This window comes from Onychomys torridus, chromosome 10 (assembly GCF_903995425.1).
Source record: "Onychomys torridus chromosome 10, mOncTor1.1, whole genome shotgun sequence".
NCBI classification, from domain to species: Eukaryota; Metazoa; Chordata; class Mammalia; order Rodentia; family Cricetidae; genus Onychomys; species Onychomys torridus.
Window position 1 is genome coordinate 27,003,816 of NC_050452.1, and position 22,336 is coordinate 27,026,151.

General features: G+C 42.1%; 1 protein-coding gene across 9 annotated transcripts in view; it reads left to right on the top strand.

The window, feature by feature from the left end:
• The first annotated feature begins 806 nt into the window (after positions 1-806).
• Positions 807-22,336, top strand: part of Depdc5 (DEP domain containing 5, GATOR1 subcomplex subunit) — a 118,031-nt gene continuing 96,501 nt past the window's right edge. For 6 of the 9 annotated variants that reach the window (XM_036200596.1, XM_036200597.1, XM_036200599.1 and 3 more), the window contains exons 1-11: positions 807-887; positions 2,304-2,387; positions 3,667-3,716; positions 4,429-4,498; positions 11,606-11,684; positions 13,936-13,997; positions 16,450-16,519; positions 17,426-17,498; positions 19,650-19,753; positions 20,220-20,294; positions 21,948-22,082. In XM_036200596.1, the coding sequence (XP_036056489.1) occupies positions 2,364-2,387; positions 3,667-3,716; positions 4,429-4,498; positions 11,606-11,684; positions 13,936-13,997; positions 16,450-16,519; positions 17,426-17,498; positions 19,650-19,753; positions 20,220-20,294; positions 21,948-22,082 (742 nt within the window). In that variant the 5' untranslated portion in view covers positions 807-887; positions 2,304-2,363. Of the gene's footprint in view, positions 888-2,303; positions 2,388-3,666; positions 3,717-4,428; positions 4,499-11,605; positions 11,685-13,935; positions 13,998-16,449; positions 16,520-17,425; positions 17,499-19,649; positions 19,754-20,219; positions 20,295-21,947; positions 22,083-22,336 lie in introns of those variants that run through there. The other 3 variants (XM_036200593.1, XM_036200592.1, XM_036200594.1) reach the window with 1 other exon arrangement.

A 22,336-nucleotide genomic window follows, 5' to 3' on the forward strand; every position in this document is an offset into this window, starting at 1 on the left:
GCGTACACCACCATGCCTGGCAAGACAGAGTCTTTTGATCAGCTCAGAGCTCTCTGTTTTGACTAGACTAACTGGCCACAAGTCCAGGGGTCACTTCTTTCTGAACTCCATTGCTAACATGCAGGTGTGTGCAGCTGGGCTTGGATTTTATGCTCTTGGAGCAAGCACACTACTGACAAGCACCTCTCTAGTCCCCAAGCGCAGCGTCTTAAATGTTCGCTTCTTCCTCCCGGATCTCTTCTCATTTCTGCACTCTGTTCTCTCTCATTTTCTTCCTTCTTCCCTCCACTGGCAACCCCCTCCGTGCTGAGCGTATTTGCAATCGCTCGTCTTTCTCTTTTAACTGTCAGATTGATTTATCCTACTTTGTGTGTGCATGTTCCGCCTGTATGCCTGTACGTGTACCACGTGTGCCTGTTGGGTGCCCTGAAACTGGGCTTACCACTGGCTGTGAGCTACCAGAGCATGCTGGGAACCCAACCCAGGTCCACTGCAAGAGTAACAGTTTCTCTTAACCGCAGAGCCATCTCTCCAGCTCCAGCTCTCCTTTTTGAGGCAAGGGCTGGTTAAGTAGCCTGGTCAGGCTTTTCAGTCCTCCTGCGTCAGTCTCCAAATGCTAGAATTACAGGGGGGAAGCCATGACACCAGGTGCTGTTCATCCTGTAAAGCAAGGGTTAGTTCTTCAGCTTGTTTGACTCGTAAAGTAGAGAACTATTTAAGATTTAATCTCCTGGAAGGCAGAGGCTGTAGCAAATGATCAAAATATGTTAACTGAACTGATTTTTTTTTTTTTAAATTCAGAAACTATCAGTGTGGACCAGACTGTGACTCAAGTATTCCGACTAAGACCTTATCAAGATGTCTATGTGAATGTTGTAGACCCCAAGGCAAGTCTTTGTTGTGGGTTAGCACCTATCCTCAAAGGTTAGGTCACTATGGAAATGAGGTTCTTAAGTGTAGTGCTATATTGTTAAGTGGTCATATCTAGGTCATTTAAATATAATTGCTATTTTCAGGGACCCTACCTCATCCTGTAACAACTGAGTTGTATCCTATCTTGACTCTGAAGATAATTATTAATTATTTGTGATAACCATTAATAGTTAATAAAGCATCGACAGGGGTGTGGTTTCTTCTTTTAAAAATAATATATAAATGCTATGTAGGCTGCATATAAGTCCTCACTTTTTAAAGCTTGTCTTAGTTCATATAAAAGGATATATTTATAATTTGCTATTTAATTACTGATATTTTTTATATATTCTGTCCATTCTTTTTCTTTTTAAAATTGTTGTATTATCTTTATTTTATCTATTTGAGTGGTTGACTGCATATATGTCTGTGTTCCATGTGTGTGCCTGGTGCCCTAAGAGGCCAGAAGAGGATATTGGATTCTCCTGAAAATGGAGTTACAGTTGTGAGCCACCATGTGGGTGCTGGGAGTTGAACCCGGGTCTTCTGGAAAAGCAGTCAATGCTCTTACCACTGAGCCATCTCTCCAACCCCTCATATTTATTTTCTTTAAATGATTTATTGTTTTTAGGCAGAGTCTGCTGTTTAGCTCAGCTGACATGGAACTTATGTAGCCCAGGCTAGCCTGGAACTGGCAGCAATCCTCCCTCAGCTTCCTGGAAGTATAAGACACATCACTGTACCTGGCTTTGCATTTGTCTTTTTGAGATAGGATCTCACAATGTAGCCCTGGCTGTCCTGGAATTCACAATGTAGACCAGACTGGCCTTGAACTCACTGAGATCTGTTTGCCTCTGCCTCCACAGTGCTGGGATTAAAGACATTCACCATCACATCCAGATTAGAATTTTTCTTTATTAGTTGATGCTTAATAGGCAAAAATAATTGTCCATAGGGCATTATGTGCATTCTATTGTGATATAAAGCAGACAGTTCAATGGTATCTTTCAAGTCTAAAACAGAAGGGCATGGTTGCATGTATCTGTAGTTCCAGCTACTTATGCCAAGGCAGAGAGGATTGCTGGAGCTCTGAATGTGAGGGCAGCCTGGGCAACAAACAATAATACCCTTTGTCAGACATCAGAAGGACTGAAGAACAGTAGATGGCTGTCTGGGGCTCCTTTGTCATGGGATAGCTGCCATAGCATGTGCTGTAGAAGTGCCGAGGGCACCGTTGAGTTGCCTTTGCTGTGGAGAATTCTGTCAGGGTCTGCTGTTGAATGGTCTTCCAAAGGTTTTCTTTTTTTCACTCATTTTCACGGTGTGTAGACATCATATCTTGACTATAAAGAGTGGTAAAACAATACAGATGTGTGATTCTCCCCTTTCAGGATGTGACTCTTGACCTTGTGGAATTGACTTTTAAGGATCAGTACATTGGCCGTGGGGATATGTGGCGACTAAAGAAAAGTTTGGTAAGATACGATTATTTTGATGACACAGTATACTGTCTGTGACATGAATTGTCCTTGTTCATCATATAAATTCAGAGCCATCCAAATAACTCCTGATTCTAGCATCCACAAGTAGTTACTGTAGATACTTGGCTATATCCTTTTCTATTTTTTGTTTATTTATTTTATTTATTTTTATGTGTATGACTATGGCATCTTTACATTTATACTATGTGCATGCTTAGTACTGTCACCATCCAGAAGAAGATAATGGATCCTCTAGCATAGGAGTTACAGACTGAGATGCCATGTGAGTGATGGGAACCAGACCTGGGTCCTCTGTAAGAGCAACAAGTGCTGAGCCATCTGGCAACCCCATCCCCACTTCTCATCCCATTTTTGACAAGGGTTTCAGTATGTGGACTTGGCTGGCCTGGAGCATGCTGTGTCAACCAGGCTGGCCTGAACTCCCAGAGATACACATCTGCCTCTGCCCCCTGAGTGTTGGGATTAAAGGCATGTACCATCAGACCCACCTATTTATTTATTTTTAATGAATCTTTTCCATGTAAAATGCCCACTTCATCAGAATTGTGACCCTGTACTGAAAACTCTTTGGTTTTGCATATTATGAAGGAAGTTATATGAAGAATTTCTACACAAAATATATTTTCTGGGGAAAAAAAAATATCAAACAACCAAAACCGTAATGGGCTGGGAACATAGTTCAGTGGTAGAGCCTTTGCCCAGTATATGTGAGGTACTAGGTCCAATTCCCAGCACCAAAATAAAAATAAATAAATGAATGAAAAGTAAGTTGTTTTTTTTTTTTTAATTGGGTGAAAGGTTTCTGTGTCTTTGAGCTCTCTCAGTGGTAGAGCACTCACCTTGAAGCCCAGGTTTGACCTCTGACACTGAAAAAATTTAGAAGTGGAAAGATAATTTGTACTGCATTTAGTATATGAATGTCTCTGTGTAAACATTTGCGAAGGTCAGTGTGTTCCTCGGGCTGCACTTACTGTCCGCCTGTCTTTACTATTTATACTTGCTAAAGTCTTAAGCTCCAGCTGTGCAGCCCTAGACTTCCTGTTGGAGGAGATAGACCAGGCTGGCCTGGAACTCACAGAGACCCACCTGCCTCTGCCTCCCGAGTGCTGGGATTACAGGTGTGCGCACCATGTCGAGCCTTTCGTTGTTGTTGTTGTTGTTGTTGTTGTAGGAGATTTTAAAGCCAGGAGCTCTTGTGTGTGACTGTCCAGGCCCTGGTGCGTTGAGTCCTTTTGTTTTCTCCTTCCCTTAGGTCAGCACTTGTGCCTATATCACTCAGAAAGTGGAATTTGCTGGCATCAGGTAGGTATCGCGTGGCATTCTGGACTTACTGGATGGTAAATGGAAGTAGAGTTTACTACAGGAAGTCAGCTGAATAAGATATTTGAGGCACGTGGATCTCCATACAGTAAAGTGCGCAGGAGTTTCAAATGCTAGACTGCTGTGATATGAGTGAACAATTACCGAAGTACCTGATGGCAGTCTGAGGATTGTTTTATGAGTTTGCTTTTTGTAATTTTGGGATCTAGTCTCATGTAGCCAGGCTGGCCTCAGTTCTACTGTGTCACCAACACTGACATTTAAGTCCTGAGCCTTCTGCTCTGACTTTTCCAGCGCTGGATGACAGGTGCGCGCTCCCATACCTGGCTGTGTTCAGAATTACCGTAAGAGGTGGCAGAAGCTACTGTCACAAGAGTTATATATTTTAGAACTGGAACTATTTTGAGGGTCTCTGTTCTCTAAAGGCCCCAGTTTTCTAGACCTGTATGTTTTCCATGGACTTCTGATGTGCATATTCAGGACACCAGAAGCCATTTATAGTAGATAACCTGCTCATGGAGCTTTCTTTGGAAAGGTATAACTGATCAGGTCATTTGAATACAAGTGAACTAGATGGCAGACACAGGAGGCTAGCTTGGACCCCGTACCAAGACTAGTTCAGAAGACAGACAGCAAGTGAGCGAGCCACCTGAGGAGAGCAATAATAATAATTGGTATGTGTATCTCCTTTCAGGGCACAAGCTGGTGAGCTGTGGGTCAAGAATGAGAAGGTCATGTGTGGTTATATCAGTGAAGAGACCAGGGTAAGATTTACAAAGTGACTTTTGTTTTGTTTCCTTATACTGTATGTATGTCTGAGTACTGAATTCAAAGCAAAGAGATAAGCAAAAAATCTCTATGTTTGGAACCATCTGCCCAGCTGGAACTGGTCCTCTATGCTCCTGTATTTTGTAGTTGGGTCTTGGCAGGTTGAAATGATCTTCATTTTCTTTTTCCAAATGAGTCTATTTAACATATTAAGTACAGGACTGGTTGTGGTGGCTCCTGCTTATCATCCCAGCACTGAGAAGGCTGAGGCAGGAGGATTACTGTGAGTTACAAGCCATTATGGGTTATATAATCAGTTCCAGTCTGGGCTACAGAATAAGACATCCTGAAGTTCTCTGGCACTGTTCCTACTCAAGTGTTTGTTCATTCAAATTCAGTGAAGATTTTCCAATTGTAAGAATTTATAATTTGGTACAATAGGCATGTTCCTGTATTCCAAACTACTTAAATTGAGGAGAAGCTGGACATGGTGGCACATGCCTTTAATTCCACACAGACAGACAGATCTCTGAGTCCAGTCAGTCCAGCCCAATCTATAGAGCTAGTTCTAGGACAGCCAGAGTGATTCTAATCTTGAAAAACCAAAAAGAAGAAGAGGAAGCTGAGGAGAGAGAGGACACCTAGGTCAAAAATAGGATAATCTGATTATAAGAATAACAGCATATTTTTTTTTAAGTCAGGGGCTATTGATTTGTCCAGATTTGTCTTGAATTCTTAATCCTGTATCCACCTTGGGAGTGTTGAAATTATAGTTGTTACTACCATCCTAGCTTGGAGAACAAGATCTCTGTGTATGAAAAGAAATTAGCACCTTAGTGGTAGAGTGTTGCCTAGTGTGACAAGACCCTGGATTCAATCCCTAGTGCCAAAAGAGAAAGAAAAGAAATTAGCATTATAAAATTTGCTAGCTGGGGAATTGGCTCATTGGGTAGAAGCATTTGCTGTGTATGCCTGATGATAGTTCAGGTCCTGAAAACCCATGTGAAAGCCATGTGCCGGAGTGCCAGCATCAGTATCCTTGTATGCTCCTGCAAGGGAGGTGGGAGGTGGAGAGGAGAATCTTCAGAAGCTCCCGGGCCAGTTCTCCTGGCTTATGCATCACTGGAGAGACCCTATCTCAGCATGGAACAATGAAGACTGTATTCAAAGATTGGCCTCTGACCTCCTCATGAGTGCCAGTGTGTGAGCCTGCACCCATTTAAACTTGACTACACTCGTACTCTCCTCCTTACCCACCTCTCCCTCCCCCCCTGTCTGTCTGTCTGTCTGTCTCTCTTACACACACACACACACACACACACACACACACACACACACACAATTTTAAGTTTAAGGCTTTCTTTACATTGATACATGTATGTATTTTGTTGATTTCGTTCTTTTAGTGCTGGAATCAAACCATGGCAGCTTATTAGTCACATTACCACCAACCAGTCCTCTTACTTTAGGTAACTTCATAACAGATCATTTGCCTGCTTTTCCATCTCATAAAATGTTGTAAGTGGCAAATTTGTTTTTTAATTTGCTTTAAAAATGTTTTTTTGTTGTGTTTTATTTTTTGCTTTTCAAGACAGGGTTTCTCTGTGTAGTCCTGGCTGTCCTGGAACTTGTTATGTAGACTAGGGTGGCTTCAAACCCTGACATCTGCCTGCATGTACCTCCCCAGTGCTGGGATTAAAGGTATGTGCCACCATGCGTGGCACATAAGTGGTAAAGTTTTAAAGGGAAACCTGACATAGTGATGCACTATTGTTGTATTTTGAGACAGGGTCCCACTACCTAGCTCTGGCTGGCCTGTGACTTACTGTATGGGCCAGGTTGGCCTTGAGCTCACAGAGACATGCCTGCCTCTGCTTCCTGAGTGTTGGGATTAAAGGTGAGCACCTGGCTAGTGCACAGTTTTAGTCTGAAAACTTGGGAGATGAAAGCAGAAGAATCAGTAGTTGAAGAACTGACCTATTTCTATCTTTAGAATAATTTTGCTTAGGCCTGGCAGTGGTGGTGCATGCCTGTAATCCCAGCACTTGAGAGGACGAGGCAGGCAGATCTCTGTGAGTTCGAGGCCAGCCTGGGCTAAAAAGTACATTCCAGGAAAGGCGCCAAAGCTACACAAGAGAAACCCTTGTCTCGAAAAACCAAAAAAAGAAAAAAAAAAAAAAGAATAATTTTGTATTTTTATCTTTTGTTTATTTGCTATGCTCGGGGAAGCTTAGGGACTTGCACATGCTAAGAAAATGTTCACCACTCAGTGAGTTTGAGGCCAGCCTGGTCTATAGGAGCAAGATCCAGGACAGGCACCAAAACTAAACAGAGAAACCCTGTCTCAAAAACAACAACAAAAATATTTATCACTGAACTACTACTCCAAAAGGTACTTTTTAAAAAGTTTCAGTATAAAAACTATGAATGTTTTTCTTCCTTTCTATAAAATATGCCGTGATTTTAAAAATGTAAGCCAGGTGTAATGGCACACACCTGTAATCTGAGCACTGGTGAAGAATTGAGCAGGATTACAGATTTAAGGCTGGGCTTGAATTACCGAGGCTACATAGTGAGTTCATGTCTGCAGAAAAGTTACGAGGTCTGGCTGTGTAGCTCAGAGGTCTCACACTTGTTTGGCATAGCTGAAGTCCTAGGTTGGATTCCCAGTGATGTTACAAAGGAGCTGGACTTGGTGGTACCTGCAAGTCAAGCACCCAGGAGACTGAGAAGGGACAATAGCAATGCTCATATTAGCCTGGCCCTATTAGATTAGCTCAGATTAGCCTGAGACCCTGTCTTATTAACAAGGCAGAACAAACAGGGCTGTGGCACTGACCCATTGGGTAACAGCATTTGCTGTACCAACCTGAGAATCTGAGTTCAAATCCATAGCACCTATGTTTTTTTGGTTGTTATTTCTTTTAAAGCTATGCATGGTCACACATGCTTTTAACTGGAGCAGTATTGGGAGGGGAGAGCTAAGATGTAGTGGAGCTTGCTGGCCGACAGCTTGGCTCCAAGTTTAATGATAGACCCTGTCTTAAGGGACTGAGGTAGACAGTGGCAGAGCAGGACACTGACTTCCTCCTTTGGCCTCTCTGAATACTTATGACACACACACACTTAACACTCACACTCATTCTTACAGTCACACACACACCAGACTTGCCATGTACAAAATCCTTCATACTGGACTCAGTACCTAGAAATCATGAGATGATCAAAGCTAACACTTTCAAAAGCGTATTGTTTTCTAGACTTTATATTTCTGTATATTAAAAAAGGACAATGGCTGGGCAGTAGTAGTGCACGCCTTTAATCCCAGTACTTGAGAGGCAGAGGCAGGCGGATCTCTGTGAGTTTGAGGCCAGCCTGGTCTACAGAGTGAGTTCCAGGACAGCCAAGGCTACACAGAGAAACCCTGTCTCAAAAAACAAAACAAAACCAAAAAAAAAAAAAAAAAAAAAAAAAGAAAAGAAAAAGAAAAAAGGAGAATGAGTTTATCAGTACTTGCTATGTCTCAACAGCTATAGGAAGCCTCCAGAGTGAATAGTCTTTAAGGAATAAATCTAATGGACTAAAAAATATGAATACTAAAAATAATAAGAGATTTGCATTCTGCTTTTTCACCAAATTTTTTCAGCAAAGAAGAGAATGACTGAATAGCATTAGTAATAAAGTACATATAGCCAAAATAACTACTTTTGCTTAGGGCAATCTGGCAAATGGGATATATGATACCAGTTATAATTTATTAAGCTCTGCTGGGCAGTGGTGGTGCACACCTTTAATCCCAGCACTCGGGGAGGCAGAGGCAGGTAGATCTCAGAGTTCAAGGCCAGCCTGGTCTACAGAGTGAGTTCCAAGACAGCCAGGACTACACAGAGAAACCCTGTCTTGAAAAACCAAAAAGAAAAAAATGTATTAGGTTCATTTGGCAAGTCTTGGTTAAAGGTCTGTGAGGTTTCTGTGACTTTCATGGGTATAGATGCTGCCCTATCTACTACAATTCTTGCGTGAATCTTCATGAAACATTTGTAGCTATTACAGTACCTTGCAGGTCTTTCTCCAAGGGCTATAAAACTCCTAGAGGGGGTTGGGGATTTAGCTCAGTGGGTCGATCCTCAGCTCCAAAAAAAAACTCCAAGAGGTCGGGAACCAGATCTTGCTACCTATGATACAAAGCTCAGAGTAAGATTTCAAAAACTTCTTTATTTTTATAGATTATTTTTCATTTGTTATGTATGAGTGTTTTGCTTGCCACATAGGTAGGTGTGTACCATGTATATGCCTGGTGCCAATGGAGTCCAGAAAAGGTCATTGTATCCCCTAGAACCGGAGTTAAAGATAGTTATGAGCCTTGATGTGGGTGCTGAGAACTTGATGTGGGTCCTCTACAAGAGCATCAAATGCTCTTAACTACTGAGCCATTTCTCCAGCCTCTGCTTTTGGTTTTTTGAAGTAGATTTTCATGTAGCTCATGCTGGCTATGTACCCAGGGATCACCTTCGATTCCCAACCCTCCTGTCTTCACATCCCAAGTGTTGGGATTGTAAGCACATGCCACCCCACTTGGTCTTGCCTAGTATTGGATAGCGGAACTTCATGAATGCTAGGCAGGCATTTTACCAACTGGGCATTCTATCAAGTAAGTGAAAGAACACATGGGTAAAGCTTACTTTTAGAAGTACCACTTCATAGTTAAGAGAATTCCTCCATCATTTAAAAATTTCTTGGGTTGGGGATTTAGCTTAGTGGTAGAGCACTTGCCTAGCAAGCGCAAGGCCCTGGGTTCGATCCTCAGCTTATACAAAAAAAAAAAAAAAATTCTTTTAGTTAAAATCACAAAATTCACTCTGAGTAAATGTTTTATTTGATTTTTGACACTACAGGATTTTGCTATTTAGCCCATGTTGGCTTTGAACTGACTGTATTCCTGCCTCACTTTCCTGAGTTGCAGAATTATAGGCATGAACCACCACATCAGAGTCTGCTCTATATTTTGATCAATGAAAAAATCAACAAGACAAAAATTGCCCAAATAAAACTAAACAAAAAGCATCCACAAAAAACATGGAATTTATTTTGTGTTAGTCGACTACTACTGGGCATAGGGCCTGTCCTGTGTGGTTGATCTCCCCAGTGATACTCCAGTGGAGAAAACTGATTCTTTCTTTGCCAGCAGCTATCAGTTGCAAGGAGCTTGTTGGTTAGGGGCAGGACCCTGTGTTCACTTTCACCTTTCAGTGCGGGGATCCTGTTCTGCTTTAGCCTGTGTAGACCTTTTGCAGGTCATATGTGTCCTGCCACAATCTCTGTGAGTTCATATGTGCATTGGTCATGTTATATCTTTTTTTTTTTTTTTTTTTTTTTTTTTTTTTTTTTTTTTGGTTTTTCGAGACAGGGTTTCTCTGTGTAGCTTTGCACCTTTCCTGGAACTCACTTTGGAGACCAGGCTGGCCTCAAACTCACAGAGATCTGCCTGGCTCTGCCTCCTGAGTGCTGGGATTAAAGGCAAGGTGGTCATGTTATATCTTAAAGACACTATTCCTTGGAGTTATCCACCACCTCTGGTGGCTCTTACAATCTTTCCACTTCCTCTGAATAGATCCTGAGCTCTAAGGGGAAGGAGTTGATGAAGACATCCCATTTAAGACTGCTCCATGGGGGTAGAGTGGGAGGGAGGTGAGGAGGTGGGAGAAGGAGAGACAAGGGGAACTGAGGTTGGTATGTAAAATGAAAAAAAAAATTAATAATAAAAAAAAAGACTGCTCCAAAGTCTCTCACTCTGCACATTGTCTAGTTGTAGGTCTCTGTCAATCTACTGGGGGCTGGAGAGATGGCTCAGTGGTTAAGAGCACTGGCTGTATTCCAGGGGTTCTAAGTTCAATTCCCAGCAACCACATGGTGGCTCACAACCATGTCTAGTGGGATCTGATGCCCTCTAATGTCATACAGGCAAACATGCAAGTAGAGCACTCAAATACATAAAATACACAATTCCCTTCCACTGTAAGAAGAAGCATCTTTGATGAAGGGTTTGCGAGGCTGTTAACTATGGATATAGCAGTGTATTATCAAGAGTCATTTTATGCTGGGGTGTGGTGTCACATGCCTGTAATCCCAGCACTCGGGAGGCAGAGGCAGGTGGATCTCTGAGTTCAAGGCCAGCTTGGTCTACAGAGCTAGTCCAGGACAGGCTCCAAAGCTATAGAGAAACCCTGTCTCGAAAAAACAAAACAAAACAAAACAAAACAAAAGAGTCATTTTATTCCCATATTCCTTTAGTAGAATAATAATAGGTTTTTCCATAGGCCCATGACATACCTAGTCACAGGTTCTTGGCCACTTTAGCAGTGTCAAGTATGTGTTCTAGCTCATGGAGTGGGCCTTAAAAAAAAAAGTCCACACACACACACACACACACACACACACACACACACACACACACACACACGGAAACCAGTAGTTGGTTATTCCTATAATGTTGTGCCACTACTGCACTAGTGTATTTTGTATATGGGTTGCTGTTATAGTTACAGGGCTTGTGGAAGTTAGCTTTTAAGCTTTCAATATGTGTACATTTTGTTGTTGTTGTTTGTTTGTTTTTCAAGATGGGGTCTCTCTGTGTGACAGCTCTGACTGTCCTAGAATCCACTCTGTAGATCAGGTTGATCTCGAACTTAGAGATCCACCTGCCTCTGCCTCCCGAGTGCTGGGATTAAAGGCGTGCACCACCACCTCCTGACATGTGCACTATTCTTAAGTGTATAATTAAGTATGTTGGACTGGTGAGATGGCTTAGTAAGTAAAGGTGCTTATCACCAATCCTGATAACCTGAGTTTGAGTCCCTGGGACCCACATAGTGGAAGGAGAGGACTGACTCTGCAGATTGTTCTCTGACCTCCTCATGTGTTTGCACATATGCACACACACATGCATACACATTCCCTTTGTCTAAATAATAATGAATAAATATGGATAAATATGTTACATATATTACCTTGTGACAGACTTTGACACCCTGTTCATCCTGTAGAACTGAAATTTTATACAAATCATTTGTTTTTTAATGCAGCTATGTTTTTATTTGTTACAGGTGGTGTTCCGTTCTACGTCGGCTATGGTTTACATATTTATTCAGATGAGCTGTGAAATGTGGGATTTTGATATTTATGGTACTGTCCCCTAAGTACTGATTGTAACTGCCACTGGAGGGAATTTTCTGGTTTTCCCCAAGTTTGAATCATTTTTATAGTAAGCGCTTGATACTTTCTAAAGATGTGTCCTGCTTTCTTGCCAGGCCTCTTCAGTTTTCTCTCTTTTACTATTATTTTTTCATTCTTCTTTTTGTGACTGTTTTTTGAGATAAGGTTTCATCCAGGTGAGGATGGCCTCGAACTTCCCATTCTACTACTTCTGTCTCCCAAGTGCTGTGATTAAAGGCATTCATCTCTATGCCCAGTTTACACTGTGCTGGAGATCGAACCCTGGGCTCTGTGCATGCTAAGCAAGCACTGTACCAAACAGATACAGGTCAGGAGTGGTGGTGCACACCTTTTTTTTTTTTTTTAATTTATTTATTTTTCTATTATCAGCCCCATACAATATAAATTCTTATCCTAATAATGAAATGTTTCATTGAGGCTTTCCCAGTGATTGAGTAAAACCAAAACTTATAAGCCACAGTCATCCTAGGGTCCCCCCTGCTATTGTATATAGCCTCCCTGGTTCTGTGGGTTGCAGTCTGATTGTTCTTTGCTTTATATCTAGAATCCACTTATGAGTGAGTACAAGGTGGTGCACACTTTTAATCCCAGCACTCAGGGGGCATGTTGATTTCTGTAAGTTCAAGACTAGCCTGGTCTACATAGCATATTCCTGTCAGCTACATAGTGAGACCCTGTGTATAGCCAAGGGTGATCTTGAACTGATTCTCCTGCCTCTACCTCCCCAGTATTTTTAGACATTTTTCGTTTATTAGTATTTTGTGAGTGTGTTCATGTATGCCCATGTGCCCATATGAAGGCCAGAGGACAGCTTTACAGAGAGTCTGTTTTTTTCTTGATTTTATGCATGGATTCCAGGGTTCAAACTCTGCTGTCAGGCTTGAGCAGCGAATGCTTTTACCCATGAGCCACCTTGCTAGTTCCTCTATTCTGTTTATATAGACTTCATAGATACATGGAGAGACAGATGCAGAAGCAGAACATGAATTCCAGGAAATGCAAGAGAATATTAATGAAAAACCTGAATTCTTAGATCTTAAATTCTCTGCTTTCTGTCCTTTCACAGGCTCTTGCTCTATAACCCAGATTATTCTCAAATTCATAATCTTCCTGCCCCAGCCTCCTGTGTGCTGTTACCCTTAACTTGATATCTTTCATTTAGTTTGCTGTCAATCACAGAAAAACAAGTTTACTTCAGCTTTATTGTATTTTCCTATGGTGTAATGAGCAGAGAATGCTAAAACTACTATGAGGTGCAGATACTGTGACTACCCCCCAGATCCATGATGTGCACAGTTCAAATTATTATTGCTGTGCGTCAACAAGGACATTACAGCTAGGAAGAACTACAAACACTAAGTAATGAATGACTAGGGCCTACTAAATCAATTCCATTGCTTAGAGAGAGAGAGAGAGAGAGAGAGAGAATGCGTGTGTGTTTGTACAACTCAGGAGTCAGTTTTCTTTCTCCTGTGGGGGTTCTGGGGAATCAAACACAGGTCACTAGGTTTGTCAGCAAGCATCCTTACCCATTGAGCCACCCCCCCATTACCTCCTATTACACTTTAAGCATGACTATAAAAATAATCATATTTGGAGGTTAGGTTGTTCTCTTATGTTGAATATATACCACATTAACCAGTCATCTACCTTTTTAAAAATTTGGCGTTTACCTCAAAGCTGAGACTTTTTAATTATGAGATTGGACTATACTTTCTGTGCTAAGGAAACACTGAACCTCCATAATTAAATTTGACTTAATAAAGTTGAGGATGTAGCCCAGTGGTCGAGTTTTGTCTAGTTTGTCTAGGCTATGCAAGTAGCCCCTCATTATTTTTTCACTTTGTACTTTCTTTCCTTCCTTCCTTTCTTTTCTCCTCTTTCTCCTCCCTCTCTCTCTTTCTTTCTTTTCTTTTCTTTCTTTCAAGACAGGGTCTCAATATGTAGCCCTGGGACTGAAATTTGCTTTGTAGACCAGATTAGATTTGAACTCCTAGAGATCCACCTGCTACTGCCTCTAGTGTTGAAACTAAAGTTGTGTGCCACCACATCTAGTGATTTTGTACTTTACGTTTACTGTCTCTTACAAAAATTATAGCAGATTCCATTCCTTGAATGTATTTAGAAGAGACATTTCAAAGCAAAAAAAGAAAAAGAAAAGAAAAAAGTTGGTTACTCTCTTCTCACTGTTTCTTTTCAGGGGATCTATATTTTGAGAAAGCTGTGAATGGTTTCCTTGCTGATCTGTTTACTAAGTGGAAGGTATGTTTCTACATTCTAATCTAAGTAAATATCACTCAGTAGATTTTTAATTTTTCAGGGTGTTTTGTTTTATTTTATTTCTTCAGACAGGATTTCTCTGTGTTGCCCTGGCTGTTCTGGAACTCACTTTGTAGCTGAGGCTGGCCTCGAACTCAGAGAGGTCCACCTGCCTGTGTCTTTTAAGTGCTAGGATTAAAGGTGTGCACCACCACTGCCCGACAATTTTTCAGTTATTAATAATTTTAATTATTTTAGTTTTTTTGTTTTGTTTTGGTTTTTTTTGAGCTGAGAATCGAACCCAGGGCCTTGCGCTTGCTAGGCAAGCGCTCTACCACTGAGCTAAATCCTCAACCCAGTATTTTAGTTTTTGAGACAGAGTTCTCATGTAGTCAAGGCTAGTCTCTGACTCCCTGTGTAGCCAGTGGTAACCCTGAACTTTCTGATCTCTTGTCTTTATTTAACAAGTACTGGAATTATAGGCATGCTCTTCTTTTTTTAAATATTTTGTGTCTCAACCTTGGGTGGTGTTCCTCGGGTGTTATCTACCTTGGTTTTGGATCTTTGTTTGTTTTTGTTTTTTTGAGGCAGGATTTCTTTTTTCCTGGCTGTCCTGGAACTCACTCTGTAGATCAGGCTGGCCTTGAACTGACAAACATCCACCTACCTCTGCCTCCTGAGTGCTGGGATTAAAGGCATGTGCCACCACTGCCCATTGTTTTTGGATCTTTTTTTTTTTTTTAATGAGACAGGGTTTCTCTGTGTAGCTTTGTGCCTTTCCTGGAACTCACTTGGTAGCTCAGGCTTGCCTCGAAATCACAGAGATCTGCCTGGCTCTGCCTCTCAAGTGCTGGGATTAAAGGCGTGCGCCACCACCACCCGGCTGTTTTGATTATTATAAAAAGAGATGAGTTATAGGAGCAAGTGGGGGAACAAGGGCGCTGAATTCTTGAGGCTACTTCAGGCTGAGGAGGGCGAAGTGGGGAGAGGGGAACCGGGAGTCACGCACAGCGGAAGATCTCAATAACATCCTTAAGGGAGCTGAGGAGGCAGATTGCAGCAGTAATGTTCCAGGAGCTTTGGGGGGTGGGGGTGGAGGCAATGCCAAATCAGAAGTATAGAAGCTATGGCATCTGCTGTTTTCTGGAGGTCAGGTGGGAATCTTGACTTTGCAGTATGGGGTGGGGGACCATAGGCGCATTTTTCCACAATGTATAAGGCCCAGTGGGCTGGCCTCTGGAGTCCCAGAGGGTCAGTGAGGGCCAATGATAATGGCGCTAGGTCGTCACAAAGACTATTGGCCGTGGAATTGAGAGGTCACAGGCCATTTCCATATGCCATTGCATAGGGATGGGTGCTGAAGGGCTATGAGCCCAAAAAACACGTGGTACCAGCAAGTGAAATGAGATGAGTCTGACCTCCGTTGTTCCGGACAGTCAACAAGGACTAATGAACAATGCAAGACAGCCAATTGGCTGTTGTAACAAAGGCTACAGGCTGTGGAATTGAATGGGCACAAGCCGCCTCCGTATGCTGTCACAAAGGCTCGGCCCAAGAGCCTTAGAGCCTGAAAGACATGTGGAACCAGTGAGCAAATGAGACAAATCCTCACTTGTGGGAAAATGGCCCTAAGGGAAGGGAGGAACCTTACCGATCATGTAGGATGAATAATCCCTAGTGGTGCTCCAGCCTGAAAAATGGCAGGTGGTACAGAATCCCAGAGCTCCTCAGACTGCCAGTGGGCAGGAGAAAGCAGTGGGATTGCCTGGCGACATTGGGTGCCAATATTATGAATTACTGTGGGTATGGGGGGGGGCGGACCCAAAGGTATACTGCACAGGCAGGGAAACATGTTGGGCAGATGCATTGGTGGGCTGGGCAGATGCACGCCATGTGGGCATGGCAGAGGTGGCCAGTAATTCACAACCCAGACACTGCATCCATGTGTGTTTGTTTGTTTATTTTTGGTTTTTCGAGACGGTTTCTCTGTGCAGTTTTGTTGCCTGTCCTAGATCTTGCTCTATAGACCAGGCTGGCCTGGAACTCACAAGAGATCAATCTTGCTGTGCCTCCTGAGTGCTGGGATTAAAGGTGTGCACCATCACTGCCCAGCTTTGAGTGTTTATTATAATAGAGAGATGAAGAGAAAGATAGATAGATAGATAGATAGATAGATAGATAGAGATTGAGGGTGTGTACCTGGTGGGAGGAAAAGCAGAAGAGAGAGGAAGGAGAGGAATTTTTCCTTAGAATGAGGTTTTTACGTCAGGACTCTGGGGTGGCACCAAGGGGTGGGATTTCAAGGAGTGGATCACAGTATTAACACCTGCAATCACATGAAGCTCCCTAACTGTGCACAGCCACTGAGCCTCTTAGGATTGCAATATCCATGGGTTGCTTCATAGTAAAGTACATGAAATAAACTTGTACCTACTTTTTCTATGTTCATGCCTAGGAGAAGAATTGTAGTCATGAAGTGACTGTGGTCCTGTTTTCCAGAACTTTTTATGATGCAAAATCTATTGGTGAGTAAATTTTTCTCATATATATATATATGTTTTAGAATTTAAAAAATTTTTATATTTATTTCATACAGTATATTCTGATTACACTTTAAAATTTTTATTCGTGATCATTTATTTAGTTAGTTTTTGTTTTATTTTCCTCAAGATAGGGTCTCTCTGTATTCCAACTGTTCTGGGACTCACTGTGTAACCAGGCTAGCCTCAAGCTCACAGAGATCTTCCTGCGTCTGCCTCCCAAGTGCTGGGAGGCGTGCACTGTTAAGCCCAGCTAAATTTTTAATTTTTGATAGACAGGGTCTTTTTTTTTTTTTTACATTTTTCAGGCTGGCCCTGAACTCCTGGCATCAAGCAAACTCCTGCTTGAGTCTCCAAAGTAGCTGGAGTCCCAGCTCACACCGCTATACCCAGCTTCTTTTGGTTGTCTCTCTTGGGTCCCTTATCTTCATCTCCAGCAATCCGTTTTTGCCTTTTTTGCTTTTGCACTGTTTGTCTTTCCTATCTTTGCTAGGGTCCCAAGTAAAATGGAAAATACTACATCTTAATGTGTGTAAGATGGCTGGGCTGGGACACCACCTAGAACCCACATAACAGATACACAATTAACCTTACTTACTTTCTTTCTTACTTACTTATTTATTTATTTATTTATTTATTTACTGTTTTTTTCAGACAAAGTCTCATTATGTAGCGCTGGCTGTCCTGGAACTCACTGTGTAGATCAGGCTGTCCTCGAACTCAGATCTGCCTGCCTCTGCCTCCCGAGTGCTGAGATTAAAGGCATGTGACACCAAGCCTGGCTTCTTTTTGTGTGATACAGGTGGATCTTCAACTCAAAAGAGAAATTCAACAACACTGTAAAAAATCTCTTTCCAATATGATCTGCATACTGAATTTTCTGTATTTCAGATGAATTTCCTGAAATAAACCGAGCTTCAATTCAACAGGATCACAAAGGAAGATTCTATGAGGACTTTTACAAGTATGTTTTGGTGCTTTGCTGTGTCTTTAACTTTTTTATTGGTTGTCTCTTCCTAACTTAAAAAACCTTTTTTTGATTCCACCAATGTTCAATTCTTGTACTTTTTAAATGACAGGATATAGGATGTTACATTGTGTGCAGAACTTTATTCATTTTGGCTGTTTCGAGCAGTCTCACTGTTCAGCTTTGGTTAGTTGGAACTCAGTGTATAGACCAGGCTAGCCTTGAACTTCTGGCATTCCTTGTTTCTGCCTACAAGGTGCTGGGGTTGTTAGTGTGAACCATCACAGCTTCCAGATTTTTTTAATTGAAAAGTATTTTAGCCTTCAAAATTAATACTAAGTGAGTAGGTAATACAAGAACGCTGGATGTCCAGTGTCTGAATTTGCAGCTGATATCTTGCCATATTTGCTTTCTCTACTTTTGTCTAGATTTTATTTTAAATTATAACTCTTATAATATTTTATTCCTATGCAAAATAAGATCATTTTATATAAAACCATAATGTCATTTAACAAAATTAGCAGTGACTGATATTATCCAGTTACCTGGTGCTTTCCAAAGTTCCTTAATTATGTGCTAAAATAACTATCTGTGGCCAAGGTGGTGGTGGCACACCTTTAATCTGGCACTTGGCAGGCAGGCGGATCTCTGTGAGTTCTAGTCTAACCTGATCTACAGAGTGAGTTCCACGGCAATCAGGGATACACAGAGAAATCTTGTCTCCAAAAAACAAACAACAGCAACAAACTATGTATGTGGGAGTGTGTGTTCATGTGCATGTGGAGGCCAGAAGTTGACACAGGGTGTCTTCCTTGATTTCTTTCCACCTTATTCTTTGAGACAGGGTTTTTCATTGAACTTGGAGCTTGCTGAATGGGCTAGACTGGCTGGCCAGTGAGCTCAGGGATTCACCTGTCTGTTGGTCCCCAACACTGGGGTTACGATAGACACAGCTATTGTCTGGCTTTTCCATCGTGCTGTGGACCCAGACTCAGGTTCTCATGCTTGGTTGGTGGCTTTTGTCTGTTGGGTTGAATGGTGGTTACACAGAGGCTTTATTATCCTATTTTGTTCTGTAGTATCATTCTGTGTGTGGGGCATGTGTTGTGTTCACATCTGTGCATGCAGTTTCTGAACATGCTCCTGAAGAAGCTAGAAATCAAGGTCAGGTATTTTCCTTAAGCATCTTCCCCCTTATTATTTTTTACATCATCATCATCATCACTAATTTTTTTTTCCAACAGAGTTTATATGTAATCTGAACTGCCCTGGAACTCACTCTGTTGACCAGGCTGGCCTCAAACTCAGAAAGATCCACCTGCCTCTACCTCTTAAGTGCTAGAATTAAAGGCATGTGCCAATCATGCCTGGCTTTATTTTTATTTTTAAGATTATAAGTACTTACTTATTTTATGTGCATTGGTGTTTTGCTTGCATGTCTGTCTGTGTGAGAGTATCAGATCCCCTGGAACTGTAGTTGCAGACAGTTGTGAGCTGCTATATGGGTGCTGGGAATTGAACTCAGGACCTCTGGAAGATTAGCCAGTGCTCTTAACCTCTGAGCCATCTCTCCAGCCCTAATTTCCTGATTTATTTATGGTGTGTATGCATGTACTCAAGGGAGCACTGCTTGTCAGAGAACAGCTTGTGAACGTCTGTTCTCTGTTTCTATGTTGTGGTTCCCTGAGATGAACTCTCGTATCAGGATCTGTGGCATGTGCCTTTAACCTTATGAGCCATCTTTGTTTATTTGTTTTTTATTTTGAGACAGGGTCTTTCTCTGTAGCCCTGGCTGGCCTGGAATTTCCTACATAGACCAGGCTAGCCCAGAACTTACAGAGATCCTTCTGCCTCTGCCTCCAGAGTGCTAAGATCAAAAGCTTATGACACCACACCTAGCTTGTTGTTTTATTTTTGATCAAATAACCCTGGCTTGTCTGAAACTCACTATGTTCACCAGCCTAGCCTTGAACTTGTGGGTCTACCTTAGTCCTCAGTCCTTGAATTGTAGACATGTTCATCCCTTCATCCCCTGCTTATTACTTCTTATTAACCACATTTTCCTCCTTCCTTGAAACTTTGTAATGAACCTGATAACATGTATGTAGTCGGTGCTTGATTTCTCATTCATGGCAATATTCCTTTCAGAGTGGTGGCTCAGAATGAGAGAAGGGAAGAGTGGACATCGCTCCTTGTGACCATTAAAAAACTCTTCATCCAGTATCCAGTGTTGGTGCGACTGGAACAGGCAGGTACTGCATCCGCGTGTCAGAGGTGCACTGGGGAAATGATGTGGGGAATGGAGGCTCCATTCCTTTGTATTGCTGTAGATAGGTCTTTATTTTCTGTTGGATCCGGTTGTTTCTTGCATATGCTGCCAGTTCCTACAATGTCCCTAACACATTGTATAGAACGGATAGAACGGAGCCAGATGTCTTCCTGGTTCCTGGTTTTTCTTTTTCTTTTTTGTGTTTTTTTTGGGGGGGGGAGGGGGGTGGGGTTCTATAGACATGGTTTCTCTGTGTAGCCCTGGCTGTCCTAGAATTTGCTCTGTAGACCAGGAGGCCTGGAACTCAGATATCCACTCACCTCTGCCTCCTGAGTCCTGGGATTAAAGGCATGCCCCACACCCACTCCTCAACCTGGCACCTTCCTGTTAGTTTTTAAGAGTTCATCTTTCATGAAATGTTTTTCCTTGCCTTGTATCTTTTGCTTCAGGGGGCTTTCCTCAAGGAGACAATTCTACCTCAGCACAAGGAAACTACCTAGAGGCCATCAACTTGTCTTTCAACGGTGAGTAAGGACACAGTAAGCTGACCTCTTGCTTCCCATGTGGCCATGGGCAGCTCATTGCTGATGTCCAAAGCCCCAGACCTGGAGGCCTTCTTCCCATCTACACTTCAAATTAACTCAAAGTAGTGCATTCTAATTGGATGGTCGTATTGGCTGCTCTTTGGCTCGTAGGCCTTCTGTTGGGGAATCAGCTTAGTTTTCTTGTTTACCTCTTGTGGTAAGGAGCTGGCAGGACTCCTGCCTGGCTGCTTGTTTTTTACTACAAACTATCTTTTTATTTCTCACATTGCTCCCCAGCTGATTTTAGGTACATTTTTTAAATTTTAGGTTCTGCTTTAAAAAAACCAAAACAAAAACACATATATTCTTGAGTGTGGTATAGAAGAATCATAAGCATGAGGGATATAGAGAAGGTGAGCTATTAGAGAGACTCTGTCTATCAAAAACAAAAAACAGGGTCAATGAAATGGTTTAGTGGGTAAAAGTGCCTGACACCAAGTTGAGGACCTGATTTGGTCCCTGAGATCTTAGAAGAACAACAACAAAAAAAACAACCCTGCAAATTGTCCTCTGACCTCTACAGGCAGACAGTGGCACTCACACACCTACACACACACACACACACACACACAAATGTAATTAAAAAATTAAAAACAAAACCACAAAAAGTACTGTATTCTTAGAATTCCAGTGGAGAAGGGTATGCTAAGTAAAAACAAGGTACCTGCCGTCAGGCCTGTTGTAAGAAGAGCCAGTTACTATGGTGTGTGATTGCTTCCTAAGGCTTGTACAAAGTTGATGGAAAGAGTCAGGCAGCCCTGGTTGCTCTGAGAAACACAGCGGTAGGAATTCCTGGAGCCATATTCCATCCCCAGTGACCCCGTCTCTGCTCTTTTGCAGTGGGAAAACTATGCCCAGCTCCTGGTAGCCATTGGCTGGCTGGGGAAGTGCGGGTGTGTTTTCACTTCACCCTATCACTGTCCCGTGAGTCTGTATCCAGGTTCTAGGGAATTCTGGAATACAGAATTACTGCTTTTTTTGTCATATTTGAATTTCAAGGATTTTTCAAAGCAATGATTAGTTCAGGCATAACAATTATTTAAATTTATAAGTCTTGAAAGGCTCTTGATCTATTTTCTTAAATGTTGTCGTAAATTGATATTTGAGGGCTCAGTGGACAAAGGTGCTTGTCTCTCACCCTGATGACCTCAGTTCAGTCCCTTGGACTCCACATGGTGGAAAGAGAGCAAACACCCACGGGTTGCCTCTGACTTCTACATGTGCACTGTGGCAATTGAGTGTACACACAATAATAAATAGGAAGTACCATACTTTGTTCTTGGAGCTTTCAGGATAGACTCTTTGATGGATGATGTCAGTTTTTGACATAAAAATTGAGCACTTAAGGCCATATGGGCAGCTGTATTGGGTACCCAGTGAGGGTGATTTATAAAGAGTGAAGTGAATGTCTTGTTTAAGACATTGCTAAAGTAGAAGGGAAAGGCAAACATGGATGACTTGGTAAAATTCGGTCACAATGAGCCAGTTGGTATGATTGGAATGTGTGCTCTGAAAGCACAGAGGTGTGTGCCTGTGGCTGGTTTCTGAAAAGCTGTGCCATCATCACGGGGGCGATTTTTGTTTTCTTTAAAGTGTTTGACAAGCACTACATCAACCGCAACTTCGACCGAACTGGGCAGATGTCTGTGGTGATCACGCCTGGGGTGGGTGTCTTTGAAGTGGATCGTCTGCTCATGATCTTGACCAAGCAGCGTATGATTGATAACGGTAACAGTCCTTGGTTTCCAATGTCTCCCTGTGTTAATACCCTCCCTTGTCCTAGAACTATGGAGTTTTCATTGTCTTCTTAGATTGTGAAGGGCTTTGCACGGTGATCAGGGATGTTACTAGAATTGAGTAGTGGAGGCCTTGCTTCTGTTTTTATAGATCTTCTGGGTAATCAGTGTCTAACCTAAAGCATATTAGAGGAAACAGAAAAGCATGTATTTCTTTCCCATGTAGGTAGCAATGATGAGTTTATA